The 25395-nt window shown below is 32.1% G+C and overlaps 1 protein-coding gene across 9 annotated transcripts in view; it reads left to right on the forward strand.

Annotated features, from left to right (window-relative positions):
* Positions 1-25395, forward strand: part of LOC148599566 (electroneutral sodium bicarbonate exchanger 1-like) — a 77994-nt gene that overhangs the window by 43629 nt on the left and 8970 nt on the right. For all 9 annotated transcript variants that reach the window (XM_088559101.1, XM_088559098.1, XM_088559097.1 and 6 more), the window contains 13 exons: positions 9494-9739; positions 10537-10683; positions 11851-11960; positions 13560-13734; positions 14686-14819; positions 15782-16337; positions 17828-17941; positions 18274-18435; positions 19393-19571; positions 20137-20209; positions 21989-22234; positions 23299-23433; positions 24954-25165. In XM_088559101.1, coding sequence (XP_088415227.1) covers positions 9494-9739; positions 10537-10683; positions 11851-11960; positions 13560-13734; positions 14686-14819; positions 15782-16337; positions 17828-17941; positions 18274-18435; positions 19393-19571; positions 20137-20209; positions 21989-22234; positions 23299-23433; positions 24954-25165 — 2489 coding nt within the window. The remainder of the gene's footprint in view (positions 1-9493; positions 9740-10536; positions 10684-11850; positions 11961-13559; positions 13735-14685; positions 14820-15781; positions 16338-17827; positions 17942-18273; positions 18436-19392; positions 19572-20136; positions 20210-21988; positions 22235-23298; positions 23434-24953; positions 25166-25395) is intronic.

Consider the following 25395-nt stretch of genomic DNA (forward strand, 5'->3'; position numbering starts at 1 on the left):
CCAAAAACTCTAGTCAGGGATAGGTACTGAAGCATTGGTTATTCTGATATTTAGATTATTTTATGAAAATTGAGGATATCATGAAAATATTGAATAGTAATAATAGAGCACGCAGTCGAAATGAGGCATGTCTTGTAACCATGCCACTATTTTGTTTCTATAGTTACCAACACGTAATGATAGTACCAAGGTAGGTAACTCCATGTTATGATATGATGTCCAACCCAGAACCTAGCCATAGCACTACAACAATTAACTATTTCTGAGTTTTTCTATGAATACCTTCAATCTCAGTTTGATAAAATGTAAATCCATTTTGCCCCCAAGTAAAGTGTTTTTATAGTCAACATTTTTAAGGTATTGTAGTGCTGTAGTATGGTGTACTAACATGATCCCTTTAACTTCATCTATGACTTCAAAAATCCTGTTGTGCAGTGAATCAGTACAAATAATGAAAAACAGTCACATTTATTTAACTCTTGATGTTTTTTTTACCTGATGTGAATCTTAACAAACTGCACTGAGTTATTTCCCCTTATTTTGACAGGAAGTTAGTTCTCTTTTTTTTTTTTCTTTTTTTTTGGCTTTGAATACCTGGCAGTTTCTTGGTTTCAGATTTTCCATTTTAAAAGGATAATGAGAATATTGTTTTTATTTATGTGCCATCATGTGGCTAATGACTATACATTAATGTTTTTATAAAACATCATATGTTTGGTAAGCTTTTTGTTACATAATTTTTATAAGCTTTAGGGTTGTTCTTTACATGACTGAATGAGTATTGACTGATGAAATGTCTTGTGTTGTTAACTGAATAATATTTTTTTGTCAAGGAGATTTAAGATTACTACTTCTTTCTTTTTTTTCTTTGAATGATTGTCAAATCAATTTTTTTTTTATTTCTGTTTTTTCTGCTAAATTGATTGGATAAATCATTTTCCTGAAAAGTCCTTTTAGTTAATGCTGCTCCCCTCTCGATAGTAAAGTTTCAATTTTAACAGCTTTAACATAGCTCATATGATAGAAATAAAAAAAATGCTGTTTCTAGTTGATAAATTGAACCACTCCCTCTTGAAGGAAAATCTACATTTACCTTCCGTTTACATTGGCCTGTAATGAACAGACAGCAGAATAGTGATGACATTTAAATGGTGATTATCTTCCAGTACTATCTGTCTGGCAATGTTAATGGAAGATAAATGCCTAATGAATCTCTCAGAGAATTAAGTGATGGGTCTAACATCTGGTACTTCCAATTCTCAAAGGTTTTAATGATCTCCTTAAAAAGCACCTTCTACTCCCAGTTGCTTTAAAGTGGTTGCTGTAGACTTAGTTAAGTCAGCTAATGTAAACTGCTTGTCTGTTCTGTATCAAGTCAAGTTTTGGACAACTTGCATTTCATTTATTTTGCGGTATTGTTTTGGTATGCACCTTCCATTTTTGAGAAATGCTCTTTGAACTTGCTGTAGTCATTTCAGTATGCATGTCAATGAACCTTGTGCTGCCCAATGTAGATTCAGAAGTTATAATGCCTGGTTATGGTTACTGTCTATGGATTAGTTCCAAAAAATCTCACAACAAAGTGTTGTTGGTGTTACATTGATGCTATTATGGATTCTTCCTTAATACTAATTATTCAATATCTTTGAGTGGATTTTTACCAAACATGGGTATTTAAAACAGCATATTTCAATTTTCATACTTTGACATGGATTTGCATTAAATCTTTTTGCAAGGAAGTTGATTTTGGTCATTTTATGTTCTTTGTTATTTTTGTCTTTTTCCCATGTCTGGTCTGTATCCATGAATTACTTTCTTTTGATTTCTGCTAGAATCTTGGTTTCCTTGATTACTCTTTAAAATTTCTTCTGTTTCAGTGGTTATATACTTGTAGCTGTTTTATCAGATACTGTCAAAGGCATGAAAATCCATTGATGTGATAGTACTAGGACAGTTTGCCTATATCTTTGCCTCTCTCTCTATTTACAAAGTTTTCAGTCATTATTATATTAATGTACTGATTTAGTACTTTTGGCAGTACATTCGCTAACAGTTGTTTCATGCAGAGAATCAGTATGACATGGTATCTTGACTATGTCAAAGAAAACAAATTACTCTATGCATATTGTGTTATGTGCCATTCTGATGCACTAATTATCTCCTGATATTGTCAAGTGCTATAGATGTATATTCATCAGAGATAGATATGAGAAAATATGATTTGACTTTTATTTACTTATTAAGTACCAGTCATTGTAAAAATCAGGCAGTGGGTGATCATTTTCTTGTTGTGCACATTATTTTTTTATTCAAGGGCAGATAACTTGTCAATTTTCTGACATTCTAATGAAAAATTTCCTAACATATCTAGAAAAGCATAAATTGTATAGTAGTTATTTCAAATAGAATGAACTTTTATGCATTAAATTACATTTTCAGATCAGTTGGTTTTTTTTTTGACATATATGTATATTTTTTCTAGCATTTTTGTCTGCTTCTTACTGGGACTTGTACTTAATTATCAATGACAACAAATCTTTTATTCTCAGTTTACCTTGATTATGGGTTCAGATAGTGAAGCGTTTTAGTGTAAAAAGATTGAGGAAATAAAATGACTGGCTGTTGTCCTAAAATTAATCATTATTTGCATATTTTCTTCTGTTTGTCTGTCCATACACATTTTTATCTAACTGTAAATTTTAACCAACTTTTATAGAGTGAGGTTTGATATTATTGCTTAAAACTTTTTGAATGTGTGTCTCATAACATAATCATTTTACCCTACCAGTGCACCTGGTCCATCCTCCCAGTTTTTAGTGGAGTCCGAGTTGCTCATTTACTTTTGTTTCTTTGTATGTTATTTTGGTTCTTTCATGTTCTTTGTTGTGTCTGTCTGTTTTCCCTGTATGATCTTTATTCTTTGAATATATTCTTTTGATTTCCACTTGAATCTTGGTTCCCTTGATTAATCTTTGTCCTTCAAAGGCCTTGTAAAGGCCGAAAACTTAAGTTTTTATAACAGTACTATCTTGAGTACTTTTAAGGTACTTAGATCCTGGTAGCCATTATGAAGTTTTGATTTTTTTGGACTTTAGTTGAACCTCGATATTGTTTTACAAAAATTTTACATTTTAATAAACTAAATTAGAAGAACAAAAATCTGAACCACCAAAACTGAAGTATTTCCCAAAAATGTTGTTTCCATAATTTAGGAAGCATTATTGCAGAGAATCACTTCCTTGGTCTTGTGATGACATGCTCCTCTTGAGTATGGGAGGTCATGGGTTTTATCCCATTTCAAGTTGTACCAAAGAAATTAAAAAATTGAAGTTTTTGCTTCTTCACTAAGCATGCAGCTCATAGTAAATAAAGTGATATCCGGTTGGCTGGAGGTCAGTATGATGTTTTGAAGTGGGGGTGCTATATTAGTTATGTGAGCTTGCACATTAGAATAACAACTCAGAACAAGTATGATTCAGGGTCTGTTCCATTGACAAAATGTTCTTGTCCTGACATGCATGAAATATTTGCCATTGGACATTATACTACAGTCGATCTGTCAATCAATAAAATTGCAGAGGAGCAGCATAGAGGGTGGGGAATGGGCGCGCAAACACTTAAATAGTTTGGTTAGTGTAGTAATAATTGAAAAACACTCTAAAGCAGGCCCCCCTTTTGATCAGTCAGCACTACCTTTTTCAGAACTTCTGTATAAATCCTACACTATGCAGATGGAAGCTTTCTTTATAAAAAACAAGAAAGTGTGTTTTAATTCCATTTTGTTCTTTAAAAGTTTGAATTCTCAAACTACAAATGTACATCATGTACATGACTACTGCAGAGTTATTTTCTATTTAATTTTGATTCTCTAAAACTTTGTTTAGTCTACGACAGTGTCCATAGAGATAGTTTCCATCTCAATATTATTTCTTTATCTTCATTTCTCTGTAGTATCAGAATGGTATTAAACTGATAGATATTGTCAAGTGCCTGTATGATTCAATTTCTGGTAATTACACCATGCAGAACTTAATGCAATAATACTGACTGTGCTGAATCCTAGATTAAATTATAAAAACCAAATACCAAAGTATATGATGCAAGTACAGAACATTACAAGATCTGAAAACAAGTGTCAACACATTTCTATAATTTGCTGAATCCTTTATTGAATAATTTCCCTCCCCACCAACTATAAATTTCTGTACCATTGATATATGTTGTTATACTGGTACAGAAGGTGAATAGAATCTATAAGATTGATATGTATTGACCATGAAGGATGCTTGATTTACTTATTGCTATGATGATAGGCGTAAGTTATTGGTAAATCAATCCTAGGAAATTAACCTTCATCACTCTACCTGATACAACTGTACAGAATTAAGTGTTGACTTTCATCCATGACCTCACTGGGATGAAGTGAGCTAGTCTTAAGAATGTTATTGGAAACCCTAATCACTTTTCTGCCTACAACTGTACAGAATCAGGCATTGACTTTATCCATGACCTCACTGGGATGCAGTGAGCTAGTCTTAAGAATGTCAGTTATTGAAAACCTTATCACTTTACTGGCTACAACTGCGCAGAATCAAATATTGACTTTCTACCATTACCTCACTGATGTAATGACCCAGTATTAGTAATGACAATTATTAGAAATTAGCCCTTGTCAATATAGCTGTTTATATCTGTGCCAGGCGGGCCATCAATCATTTACAATCAGCCCTTGTCAATATAGCTGTTTATATCTGTGCCAGGCAGGCCATCAATCATTTGCATTCTTCAGTTAAAGCTCTTTTCAATGAGAAGAACCAGTATATGAAATGTCAGTCATTTGAAATTAATTTACCCTTATCATTTTACCTGCTTCAGCTTGGCAGAGTTGATTTTCGTAACTACCTAGCTGATGCAATAAATCAGTGATAAATTAGTCATTGAAAATAAACCTTTAAAACTGGACCTGATATGACTGAGCAGAATAATTCATTCTCTTTTTTTCTGAGGCAGTCCTTATAGTTGCACTTTTTACCCTTTGACCTTAAAGACCCTCTTCCTTGGAAACGCAAGTCACCTGATCAAAATTCTGTTTCCAGATTGGCCAAATACTGATAACGTAGTGGGGATCGAAAAAAAAATTGAAATTGCATGCTATGCATTATTTCCTGATGAAAATTATAAGCCCCCAAAAAAAAATTTACTGCGTCGGCTGTCTTTTTTAAAGATAGTACTTGTTTTCATTACTTTGCTGATGCAAAGAACCAGAATATTTAAAACAGACCATTTTCACTGAACCTGTTACAACTGTACAGAAGCTGTCATCAACTTTCTTCATTACTCACTGATCCAATGATCCAGAATTCAGAGTCTGTTATTGTAATTGGAAATCAATCCTTTTCTCTGTACCTGGTAAAATATATCATTGACTTTCATAACTTAGCTTTCTGATGCAACAAAATAGTGTTAAGACTTAATATCAGTCATTTAAGTAGAAGTCTTTATAAAAAAAATCAGAAGGTGATTCATGCATGTCAAAATCCACTGAATTCAGTATTATCTCTTTTACTACTGCCCAGATTTGATTGTTAACACTCTGCAATAACACGAACATTGTGATTTTAACTAATACCAAAAGTGTTTATATCCCCCTAAAAATCCCTTTATGATGAAGACACTCTCTGTCTATTTGTACATACATCTTACAGAACACCCCAAAAAGATGTTTACCTCTTGTTAATAAAAGATATAGTAATCTTGAGATACTGTAATGTTGCCATTGATTGTGACCTTGGTTGTAAATGATTTATTTCCTGGCATCACATGAAGAACTATTTATTGGAAATTATTACAGGACTTCAAGCTTTACATGATACAATTAGACAAACAGATATTTTAAAACCAGTTATTAATTCAGTAGCCTGTGTTTCTGTGAGAGTGATTCTTCATTCAAATGCATGCATATAATCCCCGTGGAAAAATAAATAAGATGCAAGCCTTATCCCCTCCCCTCCCCCCCATAAAAAATAAGTTTACCTTTTCAAAAATAGCGATGCTGTCTTTCTAAATTGAAAGAAAAGGTAGCATGATTAGGTTTTTCTAACCTTTTTTTCAACTCTATCCCCTAAAAATAAAAATTAAAATTAAAAAAAACAAAATATTTTGAGTAACATACTCAAAAGTAAGATTTGTTCATACAGTGTAGGCACTTAAAAATTTGAAACAACTAAATATTACTTCTGAAGAGCAACTAGACTTACAAGTTCATTTAGAATGTGAAGGTTAGATGAAGTTTTCTCATCATACAATAAACAGATTAATATCTGCCATTAATGTAGCTGATTTATTTATTGGCATTATGATAAATATCAGTTATTGGAAAATTTATTGCTGGAAATTGACCCTGGATAGTTAATCTACTACAGTTAGACCAACTTCACCGTGTACTTACAAATCTAAACCTTTATTTGCTACAGCAGACTTGGCAAAATAGATTTTTTATCTGCCTGGACAAATGGCATATGTTGACTTATTCCCCTATATGTTCAAGAAAATGTGAAAACTTCTGCCAAACTGAAATTTTGCCTGACATTGCCTTTGGCTATACATATTTTGCCATGACTAGTACAGTGTACTAAATAATGATACACAAATTATCATTGGTCATCTTTACAATGTTAGTACTATACCAAGATATTAAATCATGCGAAGATGGTAACCTATGATCTATAATTATTATACAGGACAGAACTGCAACAGTTAGCAGTCATCTGCAGATCACAGATCTATATGCTGCAGTGTACTTGGTCTGCAACATCCTTAGAGCAGATGTTGAGGCCATATAACTATATCACCCTTACCTGGACTAACCTGCAGCCATGATAATGACTTCTGAAAATGTAATGAGAATATATATGGGTGTTCTTTTTATGTGACACTCTCTTGTCATGTCTGGCTGCATTGTTTTGTACTGACATTTAGAGCCTATGTCATTTAAGAATCAATAGGACAATGTTGGAGATATTTCAAAGATGATTTGGATTGTTACATAGTATCAGTAATGTTAGGCCAAGAGAAAGGAAACGTATGTTTATTGTCAGAGATATTCATCTTGTCTTATCAGCTTGGTCGCATGGTATCTGTAATATTAGGCTAAACAGAAAGAAAACTGTGTTTACCATTCATTTTTAATTCTTCACTGTCTTCCAGGTTTGTCATTGAGTATCTGCAATGTAAGGCCAAGAAAAAGAAATATATTTATTGTGATCCAGTCATAATTCTTCTTTGTATCTCATCCTTGTCATTGAGTATCTGTAATGGAAGGCCAGAAAAAACAAACACATGTTTATTGTCATCTGACCTTCATCTTGGTCTATCAAATTTGTCCCTGGAAATATGTTATTTAGGGGCAAGAGAAAAAAATGATCACTAGCTGTCAGCCAACCTTCAGTTTAGCCAAGAGAAATAATGTTATGTTTAGTGTCACCCAATCTTCCACTGTATGCAAATTGTTTTTAACAAAGTTGATAACTTTAAAGAAAATTATTGGTGCAATGTACATATATTTTGTTTAAAACATCCCTTTTGAGCCTACAGGTCATTATGTTAACCAACTAGAAAGTTTTAAATACCATTAATTTTATGTTTAATTACAATCAGTTGAACAAGAAGGCTAGTGATATTGTCTTGAAAACTATCAAGAAAGATTTCATGCTGCAATGTTATATTAAACACAGAATATATTTATATGTCCTAATTCCATTTCTGTTGGCTGTCACAAAATATCATTCTATAATTATTTATGCCATAGAGAATTTATAGAGTATGACTGGTCGAGATTACAACAAGATTTGTGGAATATGTCTTCTGTATTTTGCATTTCATGAGATCAAATCCTACTTCTATTGACTAAGGACAGAATATTCAAATTCAATTACAAATGGATTTAATTTTTTTAGCATGTATGATGTATATTGAAATTGATGAATAAGTCCATATATTATTTGGAGTTGAGATTAGATTCTAGTTATTGCACAGGAGAAAGGTCTTTATTTTAAATTATCAGGAACAAATGTTAGCATGCCATGAATGGTATTCAACAAAGAATTGATAAACTTTGCCTTTGACGTTGTATTTATCACAATTAATTTCCAATTAAGAATTCACAAGGCACACATATGATTAGAAATCCAGTAGTTATTCCATTATCACAATTCTGATTCTTGTGTGTATGCTTCAGTATTTCAGGTACCGGTAATGGTTAAAATTACAAAAATGTAGTCTTGGTAGTCTCGTTCTTGGAATTGTTAATTACAAATGTAGCCTTGGTAGTCTCGTTCTTGGAATTGTTAATTACAAATGTAGCCTTGGTAGTCTCGTTCTTGGAAGCGTTAAATACAAATGTAGCTTTGGTAGTCTTATTATTGGAAGCGTTCAATACAAATGTAGTCTTGGTAGTCTCATTCTTGGAAGCGTTCAATACAAATGTAGTCTTGGTAGTCTCATTCTTGGAAGCGTTAAATACAAACCTAGCCTTGGTAGTCTCGTTCTGGGAAGCATTAAATACATAGTATTGAAGTATTGAAGTCTTAAGAATATTCTTAAGTTTCATGCATATGATAGCCCTTATTAAAGTCCTAATGGGTCATTAAAACTTAATGATCTTAAAAATTCAAAATTTTATTTAGGTTTTGTCAATTGCTCATAATAATGTGGCACTGCATGAGGTTGAAGGGCAATCTCTTAAGCCAAGTTTAATGTTAAATTGTGATGAATGAATGGTCCTTGGTTTTGTAATACAGTAATAAAATTTTAGTATTTTACCTGCCTCAGGTCAGGAGAAAGTTTATTACATGTTTTTATTTTGTAACTTTCACAACTTTGTATTTTATTAATTGATTTACAGGTACTGGAATTAAAATGATTAAAACACTTCATGATTACCAAGTTCTGATGAAAACACATTGGAAAGTTCCTATGTTAGGAATAATTACTGTTTATTGTTGTAATTGTATTGTTTAAATGCTTAATTTGATTTTATGACACTTTCAAATTATTTAACTAATTAAATTTTAGATTGGGGATATTTTTTGTATCCAAACAGAAAATGTTTTACTTCTGAAATTGAATAATTATTACATAAACTAAAGCAGGGACAGATGGAGGAGTTCTGGTTAGGGGTGTAAAATGGCTTCCATTTATTAATGTGAAATGAAGTATTCATGCCAAAAGTTTCATTTTTCCCCAGTTTTTTTTTTAGGGTGTGTGAATTAGGTCTGCCTATATGAATCTGCCCTTGTGAATCTTTCCAGGATTAAGTTACTGATTAATATATAGAACCAGTATCTCAACAAAACTTCTAAAAGCTTTGATGTAGTTTTCTTCTTGTAGCTTTCAATTATACATTGTACTTGATGAAGAATAATGATTATTTGGTTAAGGGTACCTCAGTGACAAACAGATATTTTAAAACCAGTTATTAATTCATTTTTTGTAGCTAAATTTACACTTCATGAAGAAGATCCCTCCAGGCGCTGAAGCTGCCAACATACTGGTTGGAGAAGTTGACTTTTTAACGAACCACCAAGTTGTAGCATTTATCAGGCTACTGAAACCTCTGATGGCTGACCTCACAGAAGTCCCTGTTCCAACTAAGTTTATTTTTGTATTACTTGGCCCGATGGGGCAGCAGGCACAGTTTCATGAAATTGGCAGAGCTATTGCCACTCTGTTCTCTGATGAGGTGAGAAATGAGATAAATATATAAAAATAATCCTTATAAAATGAAACTTGTGTAAAATGGTCATACCCTTGAGAGAAAGAAAAATTAACCAGAAGGCTGGATATGGCCTTTATGATAGGTTTTATTGTAAGTAATTGATTAGTGCAAAAAGGTACCAAATTTGTTACTGTTATTAGTTCCTTGGTCAAAGAAAACATTCAGCTGTAAAATATAAGTACACAGTTGGTTTTTTTTAGTAATAGCACTTAGCAATGACGAGGAATTCATGTATATCTGTGCTCAACAGGTTATTGTAAAACAACTAATTACAACCCCACCCCTAGAAGTAGGGGATATACTGTTTTTCCTGTTTATATCATTCAATAACACATTTTTTTTCTTAACAAAATTCTCAACTTCTGTAAATCTCAGGCTGTTGATATTTTATATAAAGCTTCATATGGGTATTCTGAATCATGAAATTCCTTTTCAACCTCATATGATATCTACTTCTTGTTTTCAGAAAAAGCGGGTTTTACACTAGTGAGCTATCAGTCACAGATTTCTTACTTTTACTGATTTTATTTGAGTGACAAATATATGCAGATTAATCACCTTGAATAAGTCTCATTATCACGGATAACATATTTTAAGGGAAGGTTAGTAAAGATATTAAATTCTAACGTTTAACTGATATCCTGAAATGCAAAAATTGAATCAATTTACACTACATGTACATGTAGCTACTATGGGTTCAAAGTGCATTCAAGACATTTCGTTGTGCAAAAATAGCGTATTCCACCTTTGTGTATTCTCAGGTATTCAGAGATGTCGCTTATCATGCACACAATAGAGAAGATCTGTTAACAGGAATCGATGAATTCTTAGATCAAGTGACGGTGCTGCCGCCTGGTGAATGGGATCCTTCAATTAGAATCGAACCACCAAAGAGTGTACCTTCTCAGGTAAAATACTTTACACAGGCAAAATTATTTCACATGATTTTCACACGAATTTCACATGATTTTCACCTAAATTGAGCAAATAAACTAAGTGACAGAGCTCATGTGAAATTTGGATGAAAAGAGCCTTCACATGAAATTCACACGAAATGTTCACATGAAATTCGTGTTTAGTGAATTTCTCATGAAAATTATGTTAATTTCATGTGAATTTCACATGAATTTCATGTGAAGCTCGATTAACATGAATTTCACATGAAAAATATTTACCTTTTTAGCTTTAAATGAAAACACTGCTTTATTCTCTGGCTTTATGTCATCAATAGGTATTAGCGGCATTGTGGTTCAATTCTGTATGTATACTTGTACATCAGTTCCCCTTCATGTGATCATTAGCAACACATCATTTGAATTAGAAAATCTTAGGGTAGCTTTATAAATTTATTTTAATATTTCATTCATTGTCTGTTTAATGTGTGTTTTAATTTTATGGAAGGGACATAGGCATCAGTATCCTATGAACACATTTCTTCTAATCTCCATATGATGTGCTTAAAAGTTTATCTTTTTTCTTTTGTCAATGACGTTAAAAAGAGAAGATACTGCAAGACAAGATTTGAGCCCTAACATATTTTTTTACCAGTGTTGGTGTCTACATTCATTTGCCCATCAATCTGTCCTGTCACACTTGTTGATTCAACTCATCAGATATGGCTTGGCAGATTTTGTTCAAATTTTGTGTTATCATTCGTCACTATTTGTAATTAATAACATTGCCCTGCCATTTTGATTCGACTAATTTTACAGGAGTTTTTGCGCTTCTACTTTTTTGTGTTTTGTGGCGGCAGGGGACATATGGCTACAAGTTGCTTGTTAATATATAACAGAAAGAAATGTAATACTAAGTTGACATGCTGGAATTGAGAATGGCTTAGAAAGATCCTACTTTTGACTTCCACTCGATAAGGAAAGGTTAATTGTCTGAAAAGGGACCAAATTCTTTGACTATACATTCATTAGTAAAAGTTGAAAGAATAACTTATTTGAATATATACTCTAAAATATTTAAGATTAGTTAACAGTTAAAACCCTGATTATCTCTTTAGGTGCTGATTATATTTGATTTATTTTATTTATTTGAATTACACATGTACATCAATATTTTACCAGGATTCCAGAAGACAACCTACTGGTCCCAATTTACCTAATGGTAAACCAGTAGCAGAGGATGAGGGTGATGGGGAAGCTCATGATGATGAAACACTCCAGAGAACCGGAAGGTAATGTCAGAAGAAAATCATCCATATCATCAATTTGGTCTTTTCTTGGTTCCTCTTTGGATCATTAAATTTCAAATGCGGAAGCCATTTTTTTTCTTGTGTCCAATTTAGAAAGTGTTGTGAAAGTATTGATATGAGTTTAGGCTTTACCTATTAGGCCCAGAGCCATTTTTCTCCCAAAAGAATGACCGTTTTGATAATGCACTGATATGTTGTTATGTTGCTGATATCTCGACCAATGGAAATATGGAGGACTTCCTATAAGAAACATCGTGAAACTGCGTTAACAGTTCAAACAATCACTTCCAAACTGCTGACATCAATTTTGAAATATGTCATTTCTGACAGAAGATTTTAACCCATTCATGTTTCAGAGTATCTACATACACAGGATGTTGCTAGGGGTCTTTCCCTATTATTGTCTTGTGGGGTATCAAAAATCTTGATTTTCATTGGTTTCTTAAACTATGATTTTTGTTCGAAATGAAAAGACAATTTTGCTGTTCATTGGTATGTTGACAGTTCCACAAGCGCAAGAATCTATGAACTAACATTTTTACGTTAGCCTAGAAAATAGGTGCATACAGATTAAAGTACTATCACAGTAAATATTTTTTAATATTTTATTTGTGTCATTCCTTAGGCCCGGCATCATTATGATATTTTGACCCTAGCAAAATATTGACCCGGAACTATTTTGTATCTCATTAATTGTCAAAGAAAATAAACAGTGTAATAAACAATTAATAATTTTAGGATGATATTCCCTATTTTATGATGATAATCCCTATTTTTGGATGATAATCCCTATTTTTGGATGATAATCTCTGTTTTAGGATGATGATCTCCATTTTAGGATGATAATCTCTATTTTAGGATGATAATCCCTATTTTAGGATGATAATCTCCATTTTAGGATGAAAATCCCTATTTTAGGATGATAATCCCTATTTTCAAAATTTAATTACTTTTTTTTATCTTATGTCCAAGTTAAGTTCTGTAAATTGTTTTATTCAGATGAAATAATTCATATTTTATCTGCAAATTTGTTATTCTGTTCCTTGCAAAGTAAGTTTTTAATGATGTTTAAATATAATCCACTATTTTTCCTAACATGGTCGTGTTTAAATATAATCCACTATTTTTCCTACATCATTATTATGTTAATTTAATTTTTATATATCCTAATGACTGAATATTTATCTCTAATTGATGATTGATTGCAATTAAAGTTGCAATGATTGGTTCAGGTACTGTAACTGATTGCACCGTCAAGAACTCTTCAATGCATTTCTGAGATGATTTTTTTTTTTACGCTTTTTAGCTGTAATACGCTATTTCAAATCTGCATTTTACCATTAGGATTCTATTTTTTACTGTATATTTACTTCTGATTTTGCCAGTTTCACCTTTGTTTTTAAACCTTGTAAAATCATGTTTGACATGTCAAGTATAAATTCTAAAAAAATGCTCTGACTAAAATCTTGTGTTATACTTCAAGAAAAAGACAACTGCTCAAACATAGCACTAATTTTAGATGTGAAAAGTTATGATTGCTTAAAAATCTATCTATATGTAACTAATATTGTACTATTTTAGGTTCTTTGGTGGTTTGATAGATGATATCAAAAGAAAAGCTAAATTTTACAAAGATGACTTTAAAGATGCACTACATATACAGTGTGTGGCCTCTTTCTTTTTCCTGTACTTTGCCTGTTTGACACCAATCATCACATTTGGAGGATTATTGGGTGATGCTACTAATAATAGTATGGTAGGTGCAAACATGCTGTAGTACTGCTCAGTTGTTAATTAGCAATAATGAGGAAGTGTTGCAATGATGATGATACCGGTAGTTTCACTAAGTGCTGTTCTCTGTAAGAATCAGGCAGTGTGTGAATCATGGTGGGAAAAAAAAACATGCAAGTCTTCCTGTGAAATCTTATTCAAAGTCTTATCTAAAACCCAGAATTGGCAATCAGTTCTTTTTATTAAGGTGTCTGTGTTATATTAAATGCATTGTAATTTTATCGTCAAACGGAGTTAACTCACTTTTCTCCTTTCCACTTTCATCTACCCTGGACTTGATATTTTATGAACAACTTTGTGAGTGTTTCTAGAAAAGCTGAGAAAGCTTACCCACTGGTTCTCCATGTAAATACTCCCCAGTTTTTAGTGGAGTCTGAGTTGCTTATTTACTTTTGTTTCTTTGGAGATGTTATTTTGGTTCTTTCATGTTCTTTGTTGTGTCTGTCTGTTTTTCTTGTCCAGTCTTTATCCCTGAATTATATTCATTTGGTTTCTTCTAGAATCTTAGTTCCCTTGATTAATATTATTCCTATTGTGACTTTGAACTCACATTTTTTTTTAGTATGATTTTTTTTTTCAAATTTGCCTAATTCTTGCAGATTCAAGCACTTAATACTAATAACAATATAATAATCAGTAAGGGAAATGTACAGTACAAAACCAAAGAGAAAAAACAAATTGGCATCACAATTTCAGTTACAAAACACACAGGTCAACATTACCTTTGAATGTTTTAGTTAGTGTGTGTACTCTTTTTTTGCATAGGCTTTTTGAATTATATTTTAGAATTTGAAAAAGGGTATAGAGTCATTGAACACTTGGATATAGTCCAGTGTGTCAAATTATGTTTTTCTATCTCATGCACTTTATTTGCAATGCAGTTTTTAACATTTTTTATTTTTTTCCTTTACTTTAGGCTGCATTTGAGAGCTTGCTGGCTGGTTGTATTGTCGGAGTTGTATATGCTCTTTGTTCTGGACAGCCACTTACTATATTGGGTAGTACAGGGCCAGTCCTTGTATTTGAAACTATTCTTCATCAGTTTTCTACGTAAGTAGTTTTAGCTGCACTGTTTCTACCAGATATTTCCAAACCTTAGCATGTGATTCTCTAAAGAAATGATTTTTATACCCCCAACCACTCATGGGGAGATAAATAGCAATCATGGGGTCCATCCCTCCACATGTTTTTCATTAGTTTTCTCTGCAATTATCACAGCTACTAAATATTTTGACAAGCTTATAAGCCATGTCAGGGGCTTCAATTTCTGACTGGAACAATATCAACTTCCTGTTTGGCAACTTTAATCATATGGTTACTGGGAGGGGGCAGCTTTTCTCACAATTTTCTAGTTTTGTTACTAATTACAGTCCTTTTAGTGGCTGATACTTATAAGTAATTAGTCAGTATGTCCATCTGTCTGTAACAAAGTATGTTCAGGTAGACTTTGGATATTTTGGCATGAAAGTAAATGATCTCAAGACAATGTGTTGAGTACCTTCATTTGTGAAGTGGGGGACATATAATGTGATAGGGGTATCCCTCCTTCCATCTGCACTTCCCATACACAGTGAAGTACCTTTCTCTTATTTGCTACTCCTACACCAAAAAATGGAATTTATTGAAACTTCTGCAGACAATTTATTGATAACATCAAAGATGTGCGTCTTCTATTATAGATTTTGTGCTGAACTTTTTAGGGACAGGGGTATCAATCTGTTGAGCATTCCATAGAGTTTTTATAGTTCTTGTGCATGTTCTGTTAGAAAATGTAAAGTCAGATTTATTTAATGAACTAGGAAAAAAATATTTAGAATCAAACATTTATAATGACCAGTGCAAATTCGGAGTTATATCACCCCATCACAATGCATTTATTTCCTTATAACAAATCAATACCTAGAACAACATCAAGGCTATTATTTTAGTGTTTATCTCAATTCAAAATTAGAATTAAAAGGTCATTACATTGTTTATTTCTCAAGTTTATATCATTTTTTATTATTTTCCAGTGAACAGGGATGGAACTATCTTGAACTACGTCTTTGGGTTGGAATATGGACATTCATTTGTCTGTTAATCATGGTTTTGTTTGACCTCAGTGCACTAGTTCGATACATCACCAGATTCACTGAGGAGTCCTTTGCTCTTTTGATAGCATTGATTTTCATTAAGGAGGCTGTTGCTAAGCTGTTGTCCATAATGCATAGCCATCCTGTCAAATTTGGGACGGAAGATACTCCTTATTACGAATGCTGTTGTACTCCCCCACCTAATGATACAGACACTGTAAACGTATCAACTACGACCCCTGTAATGTACACCACAGCAGGATATGTCAATGTTACATCAGCTGATTTGTCAGAAAACGTAACTTCAATGAATTGGAACCTGTTTAATTGTACATATTGTCTGGAGATGGGTGGAATTGTAAAGTTTTCTGGCTGCCATAAATTTGTAGATCATGTTCCAGATGTTTTCTTCCTGTCTGTAATTCTGTTCCTTGGAACGTTTTTTATTGCAATAAAGCTGAAGGCATTAAAAACAAGCAGATATTTTCCACATCCAGTGAGTGTTATCTATGTAATGTTTAAGTTATGATGTGAAATCTGTCAAAATCAAGTCTCTTTGGAACTGAAATAGTTGTTCATTTAAGGAGGTAGACCTAGGTTAAGGGACATAACTCTTGAAATCAGTGATATGTTTGTATCATATTCAATTTCACCAAAGCCTATCAAGATTTCCTATGAAACAGAATGAAATCAATCCAAGTTACTTTGATACTAACATGAGATTGATATAAAATGCTGAATAATAGATTAATGGTTTTTTGTGGGTTTGGTTTAGTCTGGTTCCACAGTACTGTACAGATTCATATAGCATTAAACCAAAAAAATACTGTATAATCATTTTAATTTCCATGGGGATAAAATTTTGTGGTTTTGTCTTTGAAACTGATTTTGTTGATACATATTTTCGTGGATTCTGGAATTTTTTTTTTCAATGGTATTGTACTTCTGATTCAAGCTCTCTAATTTGCCATGTTCTTCCATATAAACTGCACAGTTCCAACTCCAATCTCAGCAACACATATATGAGAATATTTTGTTTGCTTATACCACTTTCTTGATAATTTAAATATACCAAGCTTATTTATTAAAGTTTTGACATCCATCTGTGTACAGTTAATCAAGTGATTAGTAATAAATATTTCCATCTATGTAAATGATCTTTTTTATCTTCTACTAATGAAATGACAAAGGGCTCGAGGACAGCTTGACACTCTAGTTATTCTGTATTACACACTTTACAGCACCTATAAGTTAAGTAAACTAGAAACACATGTTTCGAGAAAATATTAAGGATTATTGATTTTATATACAAATAAGTGCATTTGAATTCAGAGTAATGTTTTATTTAAAATTGAAATACATATTTGGAGAAAAATTTTAGTGGGGACATATTTTTGTGGATTTGTTCTACCCACAAAATAAATGAAATTAAAATCCCAACAAAAATTTCTGCTTTTACAGTAATAGTTTTGTTTCCCGTTACAATAGATTAGATAGATAGGGAAATTATTCTGTTTTTCAAAATATCATTACCCACTGAGTTATTGGGGAAACGATCTAAACTTTAATAGTACTTCAGCCAAAATGGACATAAAATGTTTAAAGTAGGCACGAAAACTACATTAGCAGGAATTGGATATATTTTTTTTTTGGCTTTAGTAAGGTAGTCAATTACGACATACTTATATTGATTAAGATATCTTGCATGGAAATTTTGGATTTGTTCGAAATTTGTTTTGATTTTCAGGCCCACATTTCATAGGATTTTTGATATATGCCAAATGTTTCAATAACAGATTTTTTGGACAAATTAAAAAAAAGAATCATTGGTTTTGATACAATTGGAGGAGGTGGAGAACATGGATTTACTTCTTGCATATATTTTCATAAGATAAGGGGCAACATATGGCCCTTACCATACCTTATCCTTCTAGCTCATTCTTTCTGATTCTTCACATATTCCTTTATTAATCTTTTTTTTTTCAGGTTCGCACCATGATAAGTGATTTTGCTGTTATTATAGCCATTATAAGTATGGTCTTGTTTGATTTCTTCATGGACATTAATACACCTAAATTGGAGGTGCCTGAGGACTTTAGGGTAGGTACTGGAGTCTTTTTAAATCCTGTAGCTTGGAAGAACCTTTAATACCTTTCCATACCATGCATCACAGAGTCATTCATTTAAATATGAAATCTTACTTATATCAAGTGTTTTTCACATTATTTTATTGTTAACAACTTCAGGAATATTAGTGTGTTATCCTCTACCATATTTGTCTGTCTGTCTAAATTAGATAAGATGAAATTTACACAGAGAACAAGCTTTTCATTTTGGTCTTTGTGCCTAATTCATGGAGGATAAATTTTTGTTTTGACCATTTCTAAAAAAAACAAGATTTAACTATGAATATTTTGAAATATTTTTTGTAGCCTACCAGTGACACTAGGGGTTGGATTATCAGTCCATTTGGTGAGAATCCATGGTGGACAACGATAGCAGCCATCATTCCAGCGCTACTGGCCACCATATTGATTTTCATGGACCAGCAGATTACAGCTGTCATTGTTAATAGAAAGGAAAATAAACTTACTGTATGTATGGGCAGTGTTAGTTTTCTTTGATTTAAGTGTCTTATCTGTTATACCAAACCATATAGATTTTTTTTAAAAGTATTAGTGGCACTTTTGTAAAAATTGAAAAAAACGTTATTTTTTAAGGTTATTTTTGTATTAAGTAGAATCAGGATAATTTGGCAAATGTATTTTTTTTTCCCTCCAACTTCAGTTAAATAATTTTTCCAACGCTGTGGCTATAGTTTCGCTTTTTACCCTTTGACCTTAAGGCACTCTTCCATGGAAATGCAAGTCACCTGATCCCAATTCTGTTTCCCGATTGGCCAAATACTGAAAATTTGATTAAAGATATTCACATAGATGTGTTCTACTCCAGTATTCTTTTAAGAAATGTTCCAGTAAACATATGTGTTTTTTTTTTAACTTTTGCCTGTTTAAACCCTTCAATTAGATTTTATTGAACAGGTCCAGTGTCATACAATATTTTGACCCAGGAGTAAAAATGAAATAAGGAGGGGTTTGTAAAAAATGTTTTAGGGCTATTCCAGGAAAAATGTATGGGAGGGCTGACAGCACATTTTTTTATACTCAACCCACCCATACAATTAAAATTAAATGTTCATAACAAACTATTACTCTGCATGCTGTAACCCCCATTCATACAATTTTTGAAAGATGCTGTCCAACCCCGGCCCCTATACATTTTTTCTGGAATAGCCCTCGTATGATAAAGCGACTCCATGGTTGAAATATCATATTTTAACCCTGGGTAAATATTTGATGGAGGTCAAAATATCAAAATAATACTGGAGCTGAAGTCAGACAGTAGTGGAGATGGTTTCAAATTCTAAGTGTTACCATCTTTAAATTTGTCATTTAAAAAAAGATACTTGTCACAAATGTACCTATACAGTTTACGTAACAGTTTTATTGTTCATTTTTCAACACATGGACCATGAATGTATTTTTTTACAGAAAGGCCATGGGTACCACTTAGATTTACTGGTGGTAGCCATCCTCATTCTACTCAACTCTCTCCTGGGTCTGCCATGGTTTGTAGCTGCCACTGTGTTGTCAATAACTCATGTGATGAGTTTAAAGAGAGAGTCACAGTGTACTGCTCCTGGTGAACAACCAAAGTTCCTTGGATGCAGGTATTTATCATTTACTAAACTATTTGAAATTAGATCTTGAATTATATTCTACATTTCTTGACTATCAGAAACACATAAACGGCTGTTTAGTTGTTTACATGTTTCATCTAATGGAAATGATTTTGCAAAGTGACTGTGATGCCATGGTGTCTCGTTAAATTTTGATTTTAAGATTCCACAGATTGCATTGGAGAAACCTATTCTCCTTTAGATTGCATTGGAGAAATGTATTCTCCTTTAGATTGCATTGGAGAAACCTATTCTCCTTTAGCCTATTCTTGATTTAAATTATTTCTCCACTCTCTATGATTAAATTAGTATTTAACATGCTGGCCACAACTTGCATGTTGAAAATTTTAATTTATCTATCTCAAGTGGAGAAATTGTTTAAACCACACATTTCTCAAGGAGAATTTATTTATAACAGTAGGTAACTGTTGTTTTTTTTTTTTGTAAAATATCATTAAAAAAATGATAAAACTGTGAGTTTCAGCTTTAAAGACATAAACTTCTATCCTCGTTTTCACGTATAACTTAAATGTATTTGCTATATATTCTTCTTCAGAGAACAGCGAGTAACTGGTGTTGCCATATTCTTGTTTATTGGACTTTCTGTTTTGATGACAAAACTATTAAGGGTAAGCTGGTATTTTTTCATTTATTGTTAAATGACCATAGATTGAAAGTTTTTTTATATATATATATATATATAACGAGAATGGTTATGGTGAATATGTCAAAGAGACCACAACCCCGCTGGGTTGAAAAATGTCAGCTCAAGGCCGCTCATGGTTCTTCAGTGAATGACTAGGAAACCCTTGCACCATAGGGCAGGCTGCAACTGGCCATGAAATAATATTATACTTTTTATATATGTTTTATTAAAATACCCTTTATGTTTTTACATAATGATTTCAGTTTGTTATGAAATCGATTTTCTTTTGTCTTTTGTCAATAACCCACCAGCATAAAACCGAAGTACAATGGGCTTCGTCACAGTTTGTCATAACTAATGGAAACAGAAGTTATGTTTTATAAGACAGGCATCCGTTAGGATTGACAAAATTTATTGATAATATCTTTGGTGTCACATATACGTAAAATCATTCAATTTTGATTTAAAAATTAAAATCTACATTTTTTTTGTTTGCTTACTATTATTGTTAAAATTGAAAATTAACGCTCACTTAAGACTTCTCATTAAAATTTAAATTGCTAAATTCCAGTGACCTCTTTATTTGGTGTCACATTGTTTACATTGTCAAGTAAGCTGAGATTCTATTCCCGAGGCAATTCTTGGTTATTCGTGAATTTAAGTATTTATTTTGGGTTGTTTAATGAGTGACAAGAAGGACGACTCTTGGCTAAAAAAATTAGCCCATTTAAAAAAAAAATAAGTTTTAAATATCAATTGCAAAAATGGACTGTTATGGAATATAATGAATTATTATAAAGATCAGGGGCGTGGCAGAAGTGCGCCCCCCCTAAAATTTGCAACGCATGGATTGTTAGGGGTAGATTTTGGCGGTTTCAGGTTGAAACTTTAATTTTTTGCTAGTTTTACCATAGAAGAAATCTACATTGCACCCACTCTAGAAGAATATTACATAAAACTAACCTAAAAAATTTTTTAACTGTTTGCCCCCTCTAATCTGAAATCCTGGATCTGCCCCTGTAGATAGCACTGTTTTATTGAATGTTCCCAGTGTAATAAAATTTTATAATTCACACTGTAAAATAAAGTTGGTAATTTCTCTCTCAGGCTTTCTCCCACCAAAATGTCACAACTTTGATATCGATCCGCCAATCACAGAATTTAAAGTTCACATTGAAAATATCAATAAATTAATAAAAAAAAATTTATATAATAAATAGGATAATTAATTGGTTATGGGCATGGTCTATGTTCTATGGTAATAGAGTGATAGTAAATACTGTAAATGTACTAATATTCGCTATTTTCCTGATCGACAGAAAACTGTGAAATATAATACTTGGGAAATTGATTTCAACACTATTTAACACTCGACATTTCTTTGAAACTGCAAAAATTAATACATTTGCAGTATGCACATTTATATTGCAATCTTTCTATTTGAGTAACCAAAGTGAATTGGCAGTGTTTTTATTTTACTTCCTGTTTAACTTAGCATCACTATTGGGGCTACTAGTGGGGTAAAACAGTGATAAACACATTGTGTTTAAATTTAACTTGATAAAAAAAATGATAAGGTCAGTTTAAAGACAATATTAATGTATTGACTGTATGTCTTGATATATATTGTAAGAAATGCTTGTCAAAACTTCTTGCTTAACCCTGAATCTAAATCACTCTCACATAAGGATTTTTTTAAAGTAATTTTATTGTTAGTCTCTACATATCCTTTCTTATTCAATCTATTTTTTATCTTTTTCAGACTATTCCCATGCCGGTTTTGTATGGTGTATTTCTTTATATGGGTGTGTCATCCCTGAAGGGCATGCAGGTTTGTGCACGTGTCATGATATTTTTCATGCCTGCAAAATACCAACCAGATTATATGTTTCTGAGACATGTACCGATCGGCAGAGTTCACAGATTTACCTTCATCCAGTTGTTCTGTCTTGCTTTATTGTGGACTGTGAAAACTATCAAGGCTATATCCATAGTGTTCCCATTGATGGTAAGTGGAGTATATTATGCAAACCTGTTAGCCTTTGGTACAGTTCAAATTCTCCCACATTGCTATTGTCTCATGTGGGAGATTTTTCCCCACTGCTACTGTCTCATACTGGAGATTTTTTTCACAGGAATGCAATTGTAAGGTACATATGTATAAAAATGCATTTATCTGGTAATTTCCACAGTAAATTACTACTTTAACCTAAAACCTCCTGCAAATATTATATTTCTGTGTTGGAGATTCTAAATTAATTTTTTAAGGAAGTCATCCCCTAACGTGAAAAGGTTAACAGGTGTGACTATGGCAGCAAGTTAAATGATCTGTCACATCAAAAGCAGTGATAATTAAGACTTTTTTTTCGACATTAAAGATTTTACAATATTTACCATGCATGTTGCATGATTTTTGTTCAAATGTCTGGACAACATTTGAGCTCATTTTGGAGCCATATGACATTATATTAAGAAAAAAAATAGTTCATGACATTTAGAAATCAGATGTGAGTACTTTGCTCTGTTTACTTTTATGCATTGTAATTAGGATACCATTTTTTGTGATCTCCACCATGAAGGGACATGATTAACCATGTTGTGAGTAATTTTCACGGGGTGTTTATTTTGGCGTATTTTAGCAGTCTGTCTAAAATCATTAAAATAAATTTGAAAAATACATACTCTGGACTTCAATATTCAATTAACGTCTGCCAAAATTAGAAATGCCAAACTTTTGGGTTTACATTTTTACCTCCATTTTTCCAAAGTAACGTGCCATACAATATTATAATAAGTTATTGTTTTGTGAAATTTGAGACAATATGTTTTTTTAGGTGTGCAGTAAACTTTTAATAACATTTTCAGACATGAAATTTATAAAACTTCTCAAACTGAGACTTTTCTGTAATCATTTAGTTCTTCCTCAAAACTTCATTGTCTAGTAATCTTACTGGTTTTAATTAAGAGGTGAGAAAACTTCAATTTTAGAGTTTTCATGAATCCAAGACCTGACAATCATTTAGAGGCAAAATTGTAGAAATCACTGTCAATAATTTTTTGTGATATTTTTAGGTGTTGGCCATGTGTTTTGTAAGGAAGGCAATGGATTATTACTTTTCTCAGGATGAACTGAAATGGCTGGATGACATAATGCCAGAATCTCATCATAGGTCAAAGGAAGATGAATTAAAAAAGAAAGAAGAAGAGGTGAAATTGAATAATTTAACTTCAGAACTAGAATGCTTTCTGATTGGATAACAATTTTTGTCCTTCATCTCATAGACTACATTTTTTAATATGATGTCATCCAACTTTTTTATGATATGCTTGTTGAATTTTGATACTTAAATTAAATTGTAAGGAATGACTGTTATATTTTTTCGGTCTATTTGAAATTACCTCAATGCCTTTGGTGCACACTTAAAAATAAACCGCTAAGCTGGTTATTTAGTGTGCACCACACGATTTAGGTTAATTCTTCATAGATAAAAAATACAAATCATTCCTTCAATATATTCCTGGTACAGTACCTGAACCGGTCCATGCAACAAAAATTGCAATTGGTCATCAATCACCAATCAGTCATCAATCCATCAAACCGATCCATTAAACTGGTGATCGCATCACATGACCACAAAGCTGTCAATGTATGTTACGGTTATCATTGTTTTCTGTGGCAATTTTACACATATTTACATAATGCAACAAATTTAAACATCAATTTATACTTTTATTAAACATTCCTTTTATTTTAAACAGATCAAATGTCATTTTACATACCAAATCTGCAATCAGAGCGATCATCAACCCATCAAATCAGTGCATAAATCGGTTCTAGGAATGTATACATTTGTATATCAAAATTTTTGCTGATATTTCCCCTGCCAAACTGCTATTGACTGTAGATTTAGTTTGATTTAGATAGATTGATGTAGAATCAAAATTTATTTTGACTGATAAACACATTTTTTTTTTCTAAAAGTTACTGTGTTAAACAGGTTTTGGGGTTTTTTGGCCGGTTTCAAAGTAATGTGATTTTTAGAACTTCAGTCTTTTTCTCATTGGAAGAATGATAGGGCATAGAAACTGAAGATTAAAACTGAGTAAAAAATCTGAAATTTTTTTTTTTTTTTTTTAAAGAATGAATAACTTTTTTTAATACCTTTATACCTAGTACATTTGCATTTTATCATTGAAGAAAATTGTAATAACAAATTAGCATTACATTTGATTAGTAAGAAATCAAGATACAGCTATTCAAAAGATAAATTAGCATTACATTTGATCAAGATAAACATTGGATGTGATAATTAGTAAAAAAATTGTCTATTGACAACTTTACCATTTTCCATTGTTCTTACTGCCTGATATTTTCTATGTCAGGCCTCTGCCATGATACCAAAATAAACTGGCAATATTCAATGATATCTTTATGTCAAATCTACTGTGATGTCACAATTAACAGAATAATGTCAGGTTTGAATGTCTGTACAAAGTAACACATCTCCCTCTATAGAGTTCACTGTACATATTTTCCATCATGACTTCAAAACTGCCATTATCTGGTATGAACACATGAATTCATCTTTCTTCATTCTTCTCAACTAAAAAAAATACCATTTACTGAAAGACAAGTTTCTTTTTTAACATTTATGTAAGAAAAGCACTTTTGATGTCAATACCCATAGAATTAATAATTAATTTATAAAACTATTTAATTATCTCAGGCAGGAAAAGATGATGTAATAGATCCCTATAAGTTCATGGACAACACATCTCCTGAAGTACAAATTCCCCTCACTGGGGGTAATATCAGTAATATCCCCATGGAAACTCTAAGTATGGGGGTCAATGAGGTCAATATATCTGAGGAAATGTCTAAAACTGGGATTTGGAAGAATTTGACTGCAAGTGACTCCACAGAGAAGATAAAGTTCAGGTTTGTGTTCAACATGTGTTGATTAGTGTTTAGCCATCTGGAGTTTTAGAGAATTGAATATGGAAAACTGGTAACAACTGCTCCACAAAGCTCAAAAACTTAAAATAAGTGTGAGAGATTCTTATCATCAAAGGGCAAGAAAAAAGCCAAGAAGACTCATTTCTATATTTGTGGTTGTCATGAAATACAGAAAATAAATGTGAATTTCTAATTTTTAAAATATTCTTAAG

This window comes from Perna viridis, chromosome 13 (genome assembly GCF_037379345.1).
Source record: "Perna viridis isolate PV_CMFRI_1.1 ecotype Kerala chromosome 13, ASM3737934v1, whole genome shotgun sequence".
Lineage (NCBI taxonomy): Eukaryota > Metazoa > Mollusca > Bivalvia > Mytilida > Mytilidae > Perna > Perna viridis.